Source organism: Chiloscyllium punctatum, chromosome 15, assembly GCF_047496795.1.
Source record: "Chiloscyllium punctatum isolate Juve2018m chromosome 15, sChiPun1.3, whole genome shotgun sequence".
Taxonomy (NCBI): Eukaryota; Metazoa; Chordata; class Chondrichthyes; order Orectolobiformes; family Hemiscylliidae; genus Chiloscyllium; species Chiloscyllium punctatum.
Window position 1 is genome coordinate 57,390,861 of NC_092753.1, and position 14,372 is coordinate 57,405,232.

General features: G+C 38.0%; 1 protein-coding gene across 1 annotated transcript in view; it reads right to left on the reverse strand.

Moving 5' to 3' along the window:
* The window catches only part of ccdc181 (coiled-coil domain containing 181), a 38,168-nt gene that overhangs the window by 8,181 nt on the left and 15,615 nt on the right, over positions 1-14,372 (reverse strand). The window contains exons 2-4 of the mRNA XM_072585198.1: positions 6,897-7,025; positions 4,502-5,437; positions 2,587-2,733 (exon numbers count right to left, since the gene is read on the reverse strand). Of these exons, the coding sequence (XP_072441299.1) occupies positions 2,587-2,733; positions 4,502-5,437; positions 6,897-7,025 (1,212 nt within the window). The remainder of the gene's footprint in view (positions 1-2,586; positions 2,734-4,501; positions 5,438-6,896; positions 7,026-14,372) is intronic.

Genomic DNA, 14,372 nt, shown 5'->3' on the forward strand with positions numbered 1-14,372 from the left:
GTCCATTCATGGTCTGTTGCATGAGTAAGTAATGATTTTTGGTGCAAGATTTCCTGGTTGTATTTACAGAGTCTGTTGTGGGCATCATTAATCATTTCTCTAAGCCCATACATAGTCCCATACACCGCCCCATTCTGCAGCTGTTTTGCTCTGCTATTCTTTTGGCTAGTGGGGTGTTAAGGGGAGCTTTGTATTTAAGACACTTAGGTAGTACCTGTTATCTTAGGCATTCGTGCAGGAAGTACAGCTGTTCGCGAGTGGCATTCGTTTCCCATTTCCGGGCCAGTTTTAGGGTATTGTGCCCATAGGTGTTTGGAGTTTTCAGAAGATTTGTAGCTCAGGTTGAGGTTCTGGATGTATGTTTGCTCGCTGAGCTGGAAGGTTCATTTTCAGACGTTTCATCACCATACTAGGTAACATCTTCAGTGAGCCTCCGGATGAAGCACTGCTGATGATTCCTGCTTTCTATTTATATGTTTGGGTTTCTTTGGGTTGGTGATATCATTTCCTGTGGTGATTTCAATTCCTACGGTGATGTCATAGCGATGATAATCTGCCTATGGAACAGCTGAAGTTGTTGGAGCACCAACAGTGCTGTTTGGAAGTGAATTTCAAGATTTTAACCCAGCAATACTGAAGGAATAGTGATGTAGTTCCAAATAAGAATTGTGTAAGGCTGGGAGGGGAGCTTGCAGCTGACAGTATTCCCATTCATCTGCTGCACATGCCCATGTAGATGGTAGAAATTGTGAGTTTGCAAGGTGCTGTCAGAGTAGCTATAGTGTGTTATTGCAGTGCACTTTGTAGGTGGTGTATACTGCTGTCAATGTGAATCTTGTGAAGGAAGTGAATCTTCAAGGTAATGAATGGGGGAACGAGGGGATTAATCACATGGATGGCATCAGGCTTCAGTGCTGTTGAAGCTTCATTCATCCAGGCAAATGCTCCTGACTGGTCTCATGTAGATAATGGATAGGAAACAGGTCTGGCCTGGTCTTGTAACCACAGTATCCATATGGCTTGTCCAGTTCAATTTCTAGGCAATGGTAATCCCCAGGATTTGACAATGGAAAATTTAGTAATGGTAATGTAATTGAAAGTCAATGGACGATAGTTTTATTATCTCTTGTTGGAGATGGTTATTGCTTAGCAATTGTGTGAGGTGAATGTTACTTACCACTTTTCAGCCCAAGCCTGAATGCTGTTGCTGTACATGCATATGGACTCCTTCAGTGTTGGAGAGATTGTAAATGGTGCTGAGCATTGTGCAGTCATCAATGAAAAACCCCACTTCTGACTGATAATGGAGGGAAGGCCATTAGTGAAGAAATTGAAGATGGTTAGGCCTTGTACACTGCCCTGAGAAACTCCTGCAGATGTATCTTGGGGCTCCCATCTCCAGTTCTGTCCCTGGTACCCCTGGGTCCTGTTCCTCCCCACCCCTTGGCAGGCCAGCGGGAGAGCCTGTTGGGGGGCAGAGGGGTAGTGGTGGAGAGGTGCAGACGGGTGGGAACAGTGAGGCAGAGGGAGACTATGACCCAGGAAGAGGGTGGAGTATTCCTGAGTCCTGATTTTCCCCTTCTGTCTCCAGTCCTGAACCCCTTTCCCCTCACCCTTGCCCCTCCCCACCTCCAAAAATGATTTGTCTGTGCACACGTAGTTTAAAGCAGCATTAGCAAATGCTGCCTTCCTATTGACACGTTTTGTGAGGGCTATATGATCCTGTTCAAATACTGCCTTGTTGTCAAAGGGAGTCACCTCACCTCTGGAGTTCAACTCTTAGCTCCATAATTGAACATGGTCATTGATGTTAGGAATTAAGTGGCCCTGGTGGAATCTAAACTGAGCATCAGTGAGCAGGTTATTCCATTGCAAGTGCCACTGGATAGTTTTGTCCACAACATCTCCATCGCTTTGCTGATGGTAGAGAGTAGACAACTTAGGGTGCTAATTGACCATGTTATTATCTTTATCTTTATGGACATAGCTATGCAAGTTGTCATATTATCAAGTAGTTGCTGGTTTATAGCTATATAATTTATAACTGGCTAGGGGGTGGCAAGTTCTGGAGCAGAAATCTTCAGTACTATTGCCAGAACATTGTCAGGGCCCATAGCCTTTGCAGTATTAAGTTTCTTGATGTCAAGTGAAGCAAATCGAATGGTTTAAAGACTAAAATCCAAAGACTAAAAGGTCTGATGCTGCAGCCCTCCGGGGAAGGTATAATACATTCAAAATGCTATACCCCGCATATAAATGCTATTTATTAAAATGTATGAGCTATCAGTGTGATTTTACTTTAATATAATGCAAAGCTTTATAATAGACTGCAACAAAATAGAAAACTTAATGAAAATTATTTTGAGAAACGATAGACATAAAAGTTTTAAAAATAAATTAAAACAATGTAATAATATTACTGAGAAAAGTAGACAAAACAAAATGGATACCATCCCCTTCACATGCAAAGGTGCTTACAGTAACTATTGTAATCAAAGTGAGATGGTGTTACAGTGTAAATTGATATGTTATGCAGAGCTAGGAGTTCAAGTTTCAGAATAGGTTCAGCATGTCTAACTACAGTACCTTACAATTCTTTCTTTCTAGTTCCTTCGCACATTGAATTCTTCTTTCTTCTTGGCGCTGCTGCTTCTTCTTTTGAAGCCAGATCCCAAAAGCCATCTTATTTTCCTCTTTCTGCCGCATCTCTTCTTCAACTTTTCTTACCCCCACCTACACAACAGATCAAACTTAACCAATGCACAGGAGTTAATCATCATCTGCACTGACAAAACCACCTGACCAACTCCACTCTCATTTTTCCTCTCACCGATATAGTGATTCCAAAGCATGGGACAATTTCTTAGAGATATTTAAATATTCACAGCTATCCTAAAATACACTTTAATCAAATTATAATATTTTCAGACTGTATTAAAATACATTAAATGCATTAGCTCAGTGACTTCTTTAAGTTTGAAACCTCATATGAAAGGCCAAGCCATATAATGGAAGCCGATACCACAATCAACAAGAAGGATAAATTAAGAGATAGTGTTGAAACCAGACTGTTGATTATAGAACTTATATTGTGAGAACAAAATTAAGTCAGAGGAAGGTAAGGAAGATTGGTTCCATAGTTTCAGAAGTCTGGTGAAAGAGTAAGTTTGAATAAAATAGTGTTGCATTAAACTATGGATTTGAATCAGAGGGATTTGCATTTCACCCTGCCAAGAGACATGGGAGCATTTGAATATTCATGCACAGAGTTCTATTCAGTGAGTGGTTAAATTTTAAATGCAACAGTTAATTTTATATTTTACTGATAACATCCTAGTTAGTTGAAAATCTGCTTAGCAATTGTTTAGCAAAATACTAAGTTTGGAATTCTCAGTGTGAAGTGATGTCAGAAACCTTGGTTTCAGTGCACATAACATCAATATGACTTGGAAAGTCTAATGTCATGTTGATGCTCATTTGAAACCACAACAATGATCTCATAACAATAGAGCTGAAATTGGTGTAAAGAACAGAAATATCAGGAAAATAGCTGTGTGGATTTTAGAAGAACAGGAAATGAAAACAGAGATAAAAATATTGGGCAATACTGTAGAAGTCGAGTCTAGACGCGGAGAAAAATCAAACAAGACATTTCCAGCTTAGTCCTGTCTGCAAAAAAACGGTGCACTGAAATGAGTAATTCATATGTCAAGTGGCCTCTTGGACATGAAGGCAACAATCTGAAATTATTTAAGAAAAATGTAGGTTCATGTTCGATGGATGATGTAAGATTGATTGAATGAGCTTTGTCATGTTTATCTAATTTGTGATTTTTTGAGTACAAGAGTCAATTAATGATAAATGTGATTTGCAAATCTTCTAGTGTAAACCACCTTCAATATTGAATTTGAGTATACTAGTATTCTACACCTTACTTTAATAAATGTTGGCATATTCTTGATATGTATTTGATAATCTTTGCTTTTTACAAAATAAGGACAAAGATCTAACTTGTTTGTCACTTATAAAAGTCTAATACACTAATATTCATGGTATATTAAATAGATTGTCTGTCAGATGCCTTCATGTTCATTCTGGTTTTCATTATATATTTTTTCTACTTTTTCAGATGGTTCTTGGAGCATGAAATACTTTGCTGCAGAGATTAAATAGACATTTTCTTTAAAGTTAAAATGGAATCAACATTTATCATCATCAGCAAGACATACAAAGATACAAGACACTGAAAACAAAGTAATAAGGTAGTTTGGGATTGATCATGCGTAAAGAACGATACAGATACAGCAAAGGTTCTAGTCTGTACAGTAAACTTTTGTGTTTTTTGGATAATTAGTAATCCTGTGTCACCACATAGAAAGCAAAATATTCTATTTCCTCAAATAATATTTTCATTGACCATGGTACACATCCTCACAAACATAAATAAAACAAATTGTTCCAAAAGAGCTTGGTTTACATAACTTAAGTATTCCAAGCTTACCTCAGTCTTAAGTTGACCTTTCTTTTGGGTTCGCCAATTAAACTCCTTTTCCTTTGAGACGTTTGATTGGGGAGATGGTTTGGGAGACATTATTGCAGATTGGACCCTTCTAGGTAGTATCTTTTGAGCTCCATTCTTCTGTATATTAGCTGCAGAAGTTGCTCGATCCTTTGGTTCATCTGGTGGTTTGGGAATATGAAGAATTTCATTTGGAGATAAACTGGTCTGACTACTTGAAAAGTTGTTTCCTTTAGGATTATCTGAATTGAAGCAGTGAGATTGTTTACTTTCATTTTCACTGAATGCTACAGCAATCTGAGGTAATAAACCTTGACTCCCAAAATCCTGTAAACTCACTAGTTCAAATTTTCCATCTTTTTCCATCAACACTTTTTTGTCTTTGATTTTGTATTCATCGCCTTTATTTCCTATATTAACATTGACCTTTTGAGCATCACTTGAAATGCACATTTCAGACATTTGACCTGTGACCTCTCCATTATCCTTTTCTGTCTCAGGTAAATGGATAGGGGGGACCTCCAAGTCAACCAAATGGTCTTTGAACTTCAATCTGCGTTCTCGATTTTGATCTATAGGATCTTCATCCTGCAACTTCTTGTTGGCTTGCTCAATCTTTTCCACTATATAGCGTTTTACTTCCTCTGTTTGCTCTTCTGCTTGCTGATCATCCTGCTTTAATTCATGAAATGAACCCTCACTATCTGATCCTGATACAGGATCAGGTTGATTGACAATAACATTTTCTTCTCCCCTAGCGATCTCTGCATGGTTTATTAAATCTTTGTTCCGTTCACACGGTTTTTCTACAAAGCTTGCAGATTGTTTCTCATCTATGGAATTTTTATTTTCTTCTCTTTCTTCATCATCCAGCTCTTTATTAATTTTGGCATCAATGTTTTCACTTTCTTCATAAACCTGTGGAAAATCAGAGCATTAATCTCAATAAACCTTAATATTTTTTATAGAAGGATCATGACAGTGTGGAAAGCTTTAAAATTTACCATCTATCTAGAAAAAAGACATTATGCTTTAGTGTTGATGGGAGATTCTTTGCTAGCTGTATAAACTATCCTTGAGAAAACAACATTTACCGCAAGTAGCTTGGATTTTTTTCCCCTTATTCATAACCACTGGCAAAAAGAAATCTAGCCTGCATTATATCTCCCAAATGGCCAAAGTAATAAGAAGGCTAGGAGAGAAAGCAAGCATTCTGGGAAAGAACAGTAGAAAAAAAAGGAATAAAATATGGCATACTGAATAACTTAAATGTTCAGTTTATTAAGACACATAAGTAAATTATAACTGAAGGAAAGAGGATAAAGGAGGTAAGATAGGGAAGCAAAGGAGAGAAAGGAGGGAACGACAGGGGGAGGAAGAAAACAGAAGATAAAGAGAGAATAGAAAGAAGGGAATTAGTGCCAAGGGAGGGAGGATGGAGTGGATTAGTGGAAAGGGACTAGGGAAAGAGAGGATAAATATAGATAACATACAATCAGGTAGGGCAATAGGACTCAAGATAGTGGATAGAGACAGAGGGAGCAACAGAGAGGGATCAGAAGAGGATTGATCAGCTGTCTGGATCAGTACGGCAGATTGAAAGGGAAGACAGATCCTGGGGGCAGGTAGATCTAGAGGAAAAGGGAGATTCAATGGGAGAGGCATAAAGTAGAAGTGTGGAAGTTGGGAGGGGCAGTGGAGGTGAGGTTTGAGAGGGTGGAAGTAGCAGGAAAGAAAGGAATAAAGAGTAAATGGCAAAAATAGGTTAAAAAAAGTTAGATTTCCATGATCGTAAGGTTCTGATAAAGACTGAATTACAGTAGTGATGCTTGTTAATTTCAACAAATAGGATTCACCATGTAGGTTTGCATATTTGGATTTTGGGCGAAACATGATATCTCAGAATATCAAGACAATAATGTTCATTTAAAGTTATAATTATACATGCACAAAGTATTTAGATCTATTACTTGAAATGAAAGTTAGGCTAATTTTAAATTGAAAGGAGATTACCAAATTTAAGGAAATACACAAAGTTAATCATGGGAAAAATGATTACAAATGTTACTTCAAACAATACTTTAAACTGATCACAATTAAATAGGTTTGGAATGTCTGACTACATTCATTTCCTTTTGTGTTTTGCATTCTTGCAAATGCTTTTTTATTGAAAAACCAGAATAATTGATCATATATTTCTCATTTTATTCAACAACACATCTGTCAATTCCATTATGCTGGATTAACAAAAAAAAACTTTTATATATTAAATGTCTTGACACCAAGGTTAAGTCTACACCTCTGGGAAAGTGGTTATGCCACATAAGTATCAAGACAAGCATTTGGCATGGTATACACAACTGCTTTCATTTATTACCTCTGGCTCTTCATCACTATTTTTTGTTTCTTCATTGATTAGCCAATCAAGATCTTTCTCAAAATCATCTTCATATTCTTCAAATTGTGAAGTAACACTGTTCTCTTCACTCATTTTTGTTAGGAATTCCTAAGATTTAAAAATAAGTATAGTAAGAATAAGATTTACTACTTAAACATCGCAATTTTTATTCTAAGAGTTAGAGGGTTTCGAGAGGTGTGTGTCTACCAATATAGGCCAACTTGCTAAAGTTATGTACAGTACACATGACAGCAAATTGCATATCATACCCTTAGTCTCAACAAAACATATTACATTATGTATAGCTAATTATCTGCAGAAGCGGTTCCTCTGGGTGCACATTTAAAGACTTAAATCTAAGTCACTGGTCATTGATCCCTCCACCAAAAAGGGAAAGTTCCTTTCCACCTGCCCTATCTATGTCCCCTTCATGATTTTGTACATCTCAATCATGACTCTGTCTCTTCTGCTGCAGGGAAAAAAACAGCAGTCTTTTTGAACTCCATAATTAAAAATCTCCAGTTCAGAAAAGATTCTGGTAAACCTCCTTTGTATCCTCTCCATTTCAATCACATCCTTCTGTGATTGTGGAGTTTAGAACTGCACACAATATTCTACCTGTGGCCTAACAAACGTTTTATATCGTTCCAATATAGCCTTCCTGCTCTCAAATTTTATGCCTCATCTGATAAAGGCAAATTTCCCATATGAAAAGTGTGAGCAGAGTAGATTGGGGGGGCAGGGAGGTATGGAATTGATCCCATGGGCAAAATAATTGAGAAACACGGTACTAATTTTAAGGCAAATGGCAAAAGAAGTAAGGACAATATCAGAAACTTCTTTTGACGCAGCGAATAATTAGAATAGGGATGCACTCTGATAGAGGTAGGTTCAAGGAGAAAGTGAGGACTGCAGATGCTGGAGATCAGAGCTGAAAATGTATTGCTGGAAAAGCACAGCAGGTCAGGCAGCATCCAAGGAACAGGAGAATAGACGTTTCGGGCATAAGCCCTTCTTCAGAAAGGGCTTCCTAGAAGAAGGGCTTATGCCCGAAACGTCGATTCTCCTGTTCCTTGGATGCTGCCTGACCTGCTGTGCTTTTCCAGCAACACATTTTCAGTAGAGGTAGGTTCAATCATGGCTTTGAAAAGGGAATTAGATAGTTATCTAAAACTAAAAAATAACAGGCTATTTGGAAAAGGCAGGGAAGTGGGACTAGCTGACTTTACCTTGCAGAGAGTTGGCATGGACATAACAGGCTGAATGGTTGCCTTCTGTGCTGTAACCACTCGATCAAATGATTTATTTGATAATAGAAGAATCTTATGAATGCACAGCATATTTGTACAAAGAGTATTGTGTACCAAAGCTCTAAAATGTTAGAAAACAGTTGTCATCACACCAAATGTACAGATGGCTTGTCATATTAATGCCAGATATGCAAAATTGATTTATAATTAGAACTTAAAAACAGTTCAACATTTGAGATTTCTTTGATAGAGATTGAGAGTTGGCTGCGAAATGGCTGAATCTCACAATGGTATGTTTTGTTACTACAATGATACACAAAGTCAGTGGCACTAATGTCATTGCCTAGACCCTGTGTGTCAATGTTTCTCATAATGTCCTTAGTTCTTTTACCATTCAGCTTAAAATTAGTACTGTGTTTCTCAACCATTTTGCCCATGGGATCAATCTTCACCCCCCCACCGCTTCCCCCCATCTACTCTGGTCAGATTTATCATTTTGAACATCTATCAAATTTGCTCGCACTATTCTTTTTCCTAAGAAGAACAGCTGAGTTTCTCTAATCTACCAAAACTACATAAATCCCTCATCCTGAAACTATTATTGTCAATCTTTTCTATACCCTCTCTTATATCTTCACATTTTTCCTGTTAGTGATCAAGATCTGGCAAAATAGTCAATTTATATCAGATACTAGTTTACATTAGCTCCATAATGAAAACATAAAACTAAAACACTCACATATTACAGACAGGCAAATCCCTAGAATGTCAACAAATTGTAAAGCTGTAACTCGTCACATAAGATAGCCTTGGACAATTCCAATCTTCTCAAAGTTACATCTTTGTTTCTATAGTTATAAATAGATAAGGTGATTTACTTTATGTCCTTAAATCCTCCAGTGGTGGAGGATGAATAACACCTAATTTAAAACTAAAAGTCATTATGATGTGGTGGTCTTTTAGCTAAGCTTAAGAAAAAAAACAAGTACAATGTATGATTGGAAGAAATTGAAATGAGGAGGATAGGAGAGAGGAAGTGAAGTTTGAGCTGAACGTCAAAGTCTTCTGCAGCTTATATCTTTTATAAGCTCAGTATTTCAATCTAATTCTTGGCACACAGGTAGAGGACAGAGCCTTTGTCTAGATTTTAACAGAAGATATGCTTCCAAAATTTACTCGTTTTTCTGTTGTGGTCAGGCAAATACCAAATATTTCAGCTCACCACTGTGATATTCTGAACACATCACTGCACTGAGAAAGTTAACTACTGTGAAGGTATTTTCCATCAGTTTACAAGGAGTTAGAATGATAAAATCTTGTGCTTCTGACTACTTTAAAAAGCCAAACAATAGCTGAGGTCACTGTAGATTTCCTCTCCAGATTAGGTGTTAAGAAATAATACAATCCCACAGTCAAAATTATTCTTTGTTAAACTTTAGATGCTGCAATGCATCAGAGAAGGCAAATGTTACCTGTACACTTTGCTCTGGGGGCAGGCATACTGTTCAGTCTAGATACTTTGAAATTAATCCATAGTCAGGAACAGGAGGTGTTCTTTAGTGAGTGTAGCTGGTATGGAGATCTAAAAAGGTACCATTGGACAAGTTTCAAATCTTGCAATTCTCCAATAAATCTGTGGTCCTGCAATTTGTATGGACAGGAACAGGGATTGTAGGGATGATAAAATTGACCACAGCACTATGGGTCAGAGATGCATCCAAGTGGGGGAAGTTAAAAAGAATGTAGTTAGAGAAGGCGTGGGATAATTACAGGGATATATACAATTTTCTACAGTGACTATGAAGTTTTTGTTACCTAATCACTGCCAGGGTTAAGATGCTGGTTGGTGAAGCTTGCATTCTCAACACCTTACATGTTGGGCCAAACAGAATACAAAATTGGACATCCTGAATAAAACAATTTCTGGGGTGTAGAATAGCTTCCAAATTAAATACTAAGTTAGAATCAAAGTAAATGCTTCTAAACACATTGGGTACGTAGTTGATGACGTTATGGTTCACTAAAAGGTAGAAGAAGCAACAGATATTTTTTGAAGAGATACTGAAAGTCTTTGACAATGGTCGACGAAATTCCAGGGCAATCCATAGTCAACTTAATGAATGATCTCTACAAATGGTAACTTCAACTCAGGGTTCATACGGATGGAATTATAGTAAGAAATTCTGAACAGTCTAGGTCAGATTTATTACAATTCAAGGAAGACCCGACTCTGAAGAAAATCATTCAGATACTGAGCGAAACAGAAGTTCAGAAGAAGCACAGAAGAAATAAGAGCAGAATATGCCCATGTCACAGGATATTGAAGACCAATAAGTCCCCAGGGCCTCATAACCTACACCCCAGAGTACAAAAGGAAGTGACGCTAGAAGTAGTGAATGCATTTGCAGTGATCTTCCAAGTTTTTATAGACTCTGGAACAGTTCCAACAGATTGGAAAGTGGCTATGTAATCCTTCTATTTAAGAAAAGGAAGGTAGAGAGAAAATTGGGAATTATAGACTAGTCAGCCTGACAGTAGTAGTAGGGAAAATGCTTGAGTCCATTACCGAAGTTTTAAGAGCATAGAACTTGGAAAACAGTGGCAGGATCAGACAGAGTGAGCATAGATTTACAAAAGGGAAATCAAACTCAACAATTTTACTGGAATTCCTCAAAGATGTAACTAGTAAAAGGGGACCCAGTCGATTGGTTTATTTGAAGTATCAGAAGACTTTTGACAAAGTCCCACAGAATACATTAGCAAATAAGGTTAATGGGATTGGAAGTAGTGTATTGAAATGGATAGAAAACTGTTTGGAAGGTAGGAAATAAAACATAGGAACAAGAGGGACTCTTTCAAACAGCAGGTAATTATTAGAGGAGTATCGGGGTGATCACTACAATTCACACCAGCTAGTCATAATTTATATTAATGATTTAGAAGAGGGCATTAAATGTAACATCTCCAAATTTGCAGATTACACAAAGCTGGGGTGGGACGGTGAGCTGTGAGGATGATGCAGAAATGCTCCAGTGTGATTGGGACAAGTTGAGTAATGGGTAAGTGGGTAGATGCAGGAAGTATGTTCCTGATGGCAGAAAAATCCAGAACCAGGGGTCACAGTCTAAGGATACAAGATAAACCTTTTAGGACTGAGAAGAGGAGAAAATTTCTTCACTGAGTGATGAGCCTATGGAATTCATTACCAAAGAAAGCACTCAAGGCCAAAGCATTGTATGATTTCAAGAAGGAGTTGCCTATAACACTGGGGCTAAACAATTCAAAGAGAAAAGCAGGAACAGGCTATTGAGTTGGATCATCAGCCATTATCATAATGAATGTGGATTAGACTCAAAGGGTCAAATAACCTATTCCTGCTCTTATTTTCTATGTTTCTAAAGAAACCCAAAAAACCTAAATTAGAAACTAAGTATCAGCTATCTTTGAAATCAGAAATAAGTAGTTTCTTGCAGATGCATTTGAACACATAAGAGTCAGGGACTAGATTATTTTCTGCACTTTGGTTAGGTCCAAATATTATAGCTACCTTTACATCATTCATCCCTAATGCTCTCAGGTTTTCATACTCTAGCTGTTCTTCCAATAGCGTATTTCGTGCATTAGCCACCTCTGAGCAAGGTATTTGAGCTGATAAGGCAAGATAAACAGAAGTTTTCGAGATGTGAGAAGGGGTGTCTAAACGACCTTATTTACTGATCAAATTTATTAGAATTAGAAAATTGTTATATATCTCATGGTCAGTATGTGCCTTTAAGAGGCATGCTTATTATATTATCAGTACATTATATTAAGTAACCTGAGGGTACAAAGATCTCATACGCCATTGAGATACTCTGATCACTTTAAGCATGGCATTCCATTGGAAGCATGCTCCTGGGAAACCAGATGCCTATGTGCCCAATAATGTAAATTTTTGTACATAATAGTTATGTACATTTTGCATTGCCACAATATGCATGCCCTGTTTTTTATGTAATGACAGATAATATACGCATTTCCACATCGAGCAAAACATTCTGTTCAAGTCAGTCTCACACAAGAAATTGTAGATAATAAGATGATGTTTTCTTAGAAAAATAAATATAAAGTGATTGATTGTGAGGACTTTGTCGAGTAAATAAAATGAGACCTAATTGTTCAAATGAAGAAAATGTGACGGCTGCATTGATGGACAAATAATTTAGCTCTAATTTAATATACAATTCCAAGATAAAGGTGCATCATGATCAGAGACTGTAAAGGTTGTAGGAAACAATTTGTATTTTTTTGAAAGTATTTACTAAACCATTATATCTGGTGTGCCCCAAAGAGCTATCTTTGGTCACTTTACTATTTCTCAACAGAAGCAAAGTGGCAGTTTCTATGCATGCTGATGACACCCACCTTGATTTCCCCTCAGCTACACTACTCTAACCCTCCATAGTCTCTAAACTATCAGATTGTTTAACACCTAGTACTGGACAAAGAGAAATTTCCTCCAACTAATACTGGGAAGACAGATGCTATCAACTTTGATTGCCAGCACAAACATTTATCCCTGATACTGAGTCTATCCCTTGCTCAACCAGAGGCTAAACCAAACAAATTGCAATCTTAGTGTTGATGAAGGGCTTACGCCTGAAAAGTCAATTCTCCTGCTCCTCAGATACTGCCTGACCTGCTATGCTTTTCCAGCTCCAAACTCTCGAAACTTAGACCATTTGACCCAGAGATGAGCTCCCAACCACAAAATTGCAGAATCAGTCAGACTTCATATTTCCATCTGTGTAATTTTTTCTACCTTGGTCAACCTCAGTTCATCTGCTGCTGAAACCTCGATGCTCAGACAGCAGTTGTAACTCAGTGGTGCAAAAACCTCCAGTCCCTTGTCAGGGTGACAGGATTCCTGCTTCCAAAGTCACTCCATTAGTACCTTTGCTGTTGACCACCAGCCAGTCAGCCCAGGATACTACCAAGGTGGTGCAGTTCAAAACTAGATCTAAAGGGCTTCTATTAGCCACATATAGCTAAAAGAAAGCACTTGCAGAAGCACAAAGGCAGTCAAAGTTATATCCTGAGGGCAAGTACTAAGAGAAACCACAAGAGTGAACACTTAGTACTGCATGTATTATTGGAAGTGACGTTCGGATGAAGTTGGTTGGCAATAATTGCTTTGCAACTAAAATGTATTTTAATTCAGGTTTTTGACCAACGTATACAATGACAATCCATTAAGACGAGGTAGAATGTGGAGCAACTGTAACCTATGGGTTTTTTAAAAAAATATTATTAGAATGTCACAGACAACCCATCTGCCTCAATGACACTTTGGGAGCCTCCCCCCTTCCTTCTCTTCCTGAGGTAGTCACTGAAGCCTATTTTGCCATGATTGTCAACTTGTACTGTATAGGATGCAGCAGGCCATTCGGAACTGCAAAACATAATCCAACAGGTAACGGAGGGCTTCCCCACAATATCTCTTACCCACCACCACCTTGTTTGATTTGTAGTCACATATATGTAAGTACAGTGAAAGTTTTGTTTTGCGAACAAAACAGGCAAATCATAGCAAACAAGGCAATCATTGTGTGCTTAGACAGAGCAAGGCATACATAGTTATAGCTGCAGAGGTAGTGCGCAAAGCAAGATCAATGTTAGCAATATCAATATTATTTGAATAGAGAGTCTATTCAGTAGTCTAATAATGGCAGGGAAGCTGTTATTAAACCTGTTAATGTGTGTTCAAGCTTCTGTATTTTCTGCTTGATGGAAGACATTAAAAGAGAGTATTACTGGGATCTTGGCAGTCTTTCTGCGGCAGGAGAAGTGTAAATGGAGTCCATAAATGGGAGGTTGACTTCCCTGAAGGTCTGGGCTCTGCACACAACTTTCTGTAGTTTCTTACAGTCTTGGGCTGAGCAGTTGCAATACGAGGCCGTTATGCACCCAGATAGAATGCTTTCTAAGGTGCATCTGTAAACATTGGTAAGGGTACTTGTGGACATGCAGAATATCCTATACAACCTGAGGAAGAAGAGGCGTGTTGTGCCTCCTTGACTGTAAAATCTATGTGAGAGGTCCAGGACAGATTGCTAGTTATCGTCACTCCTGAAAACTTGACGGTCTCGACCCTTTCCATCTCAGCTCCATTGACGTAGATAGGGTCATTTCCTCCTTTGTTCCTGAAGTTGATGATCAGTTCTTT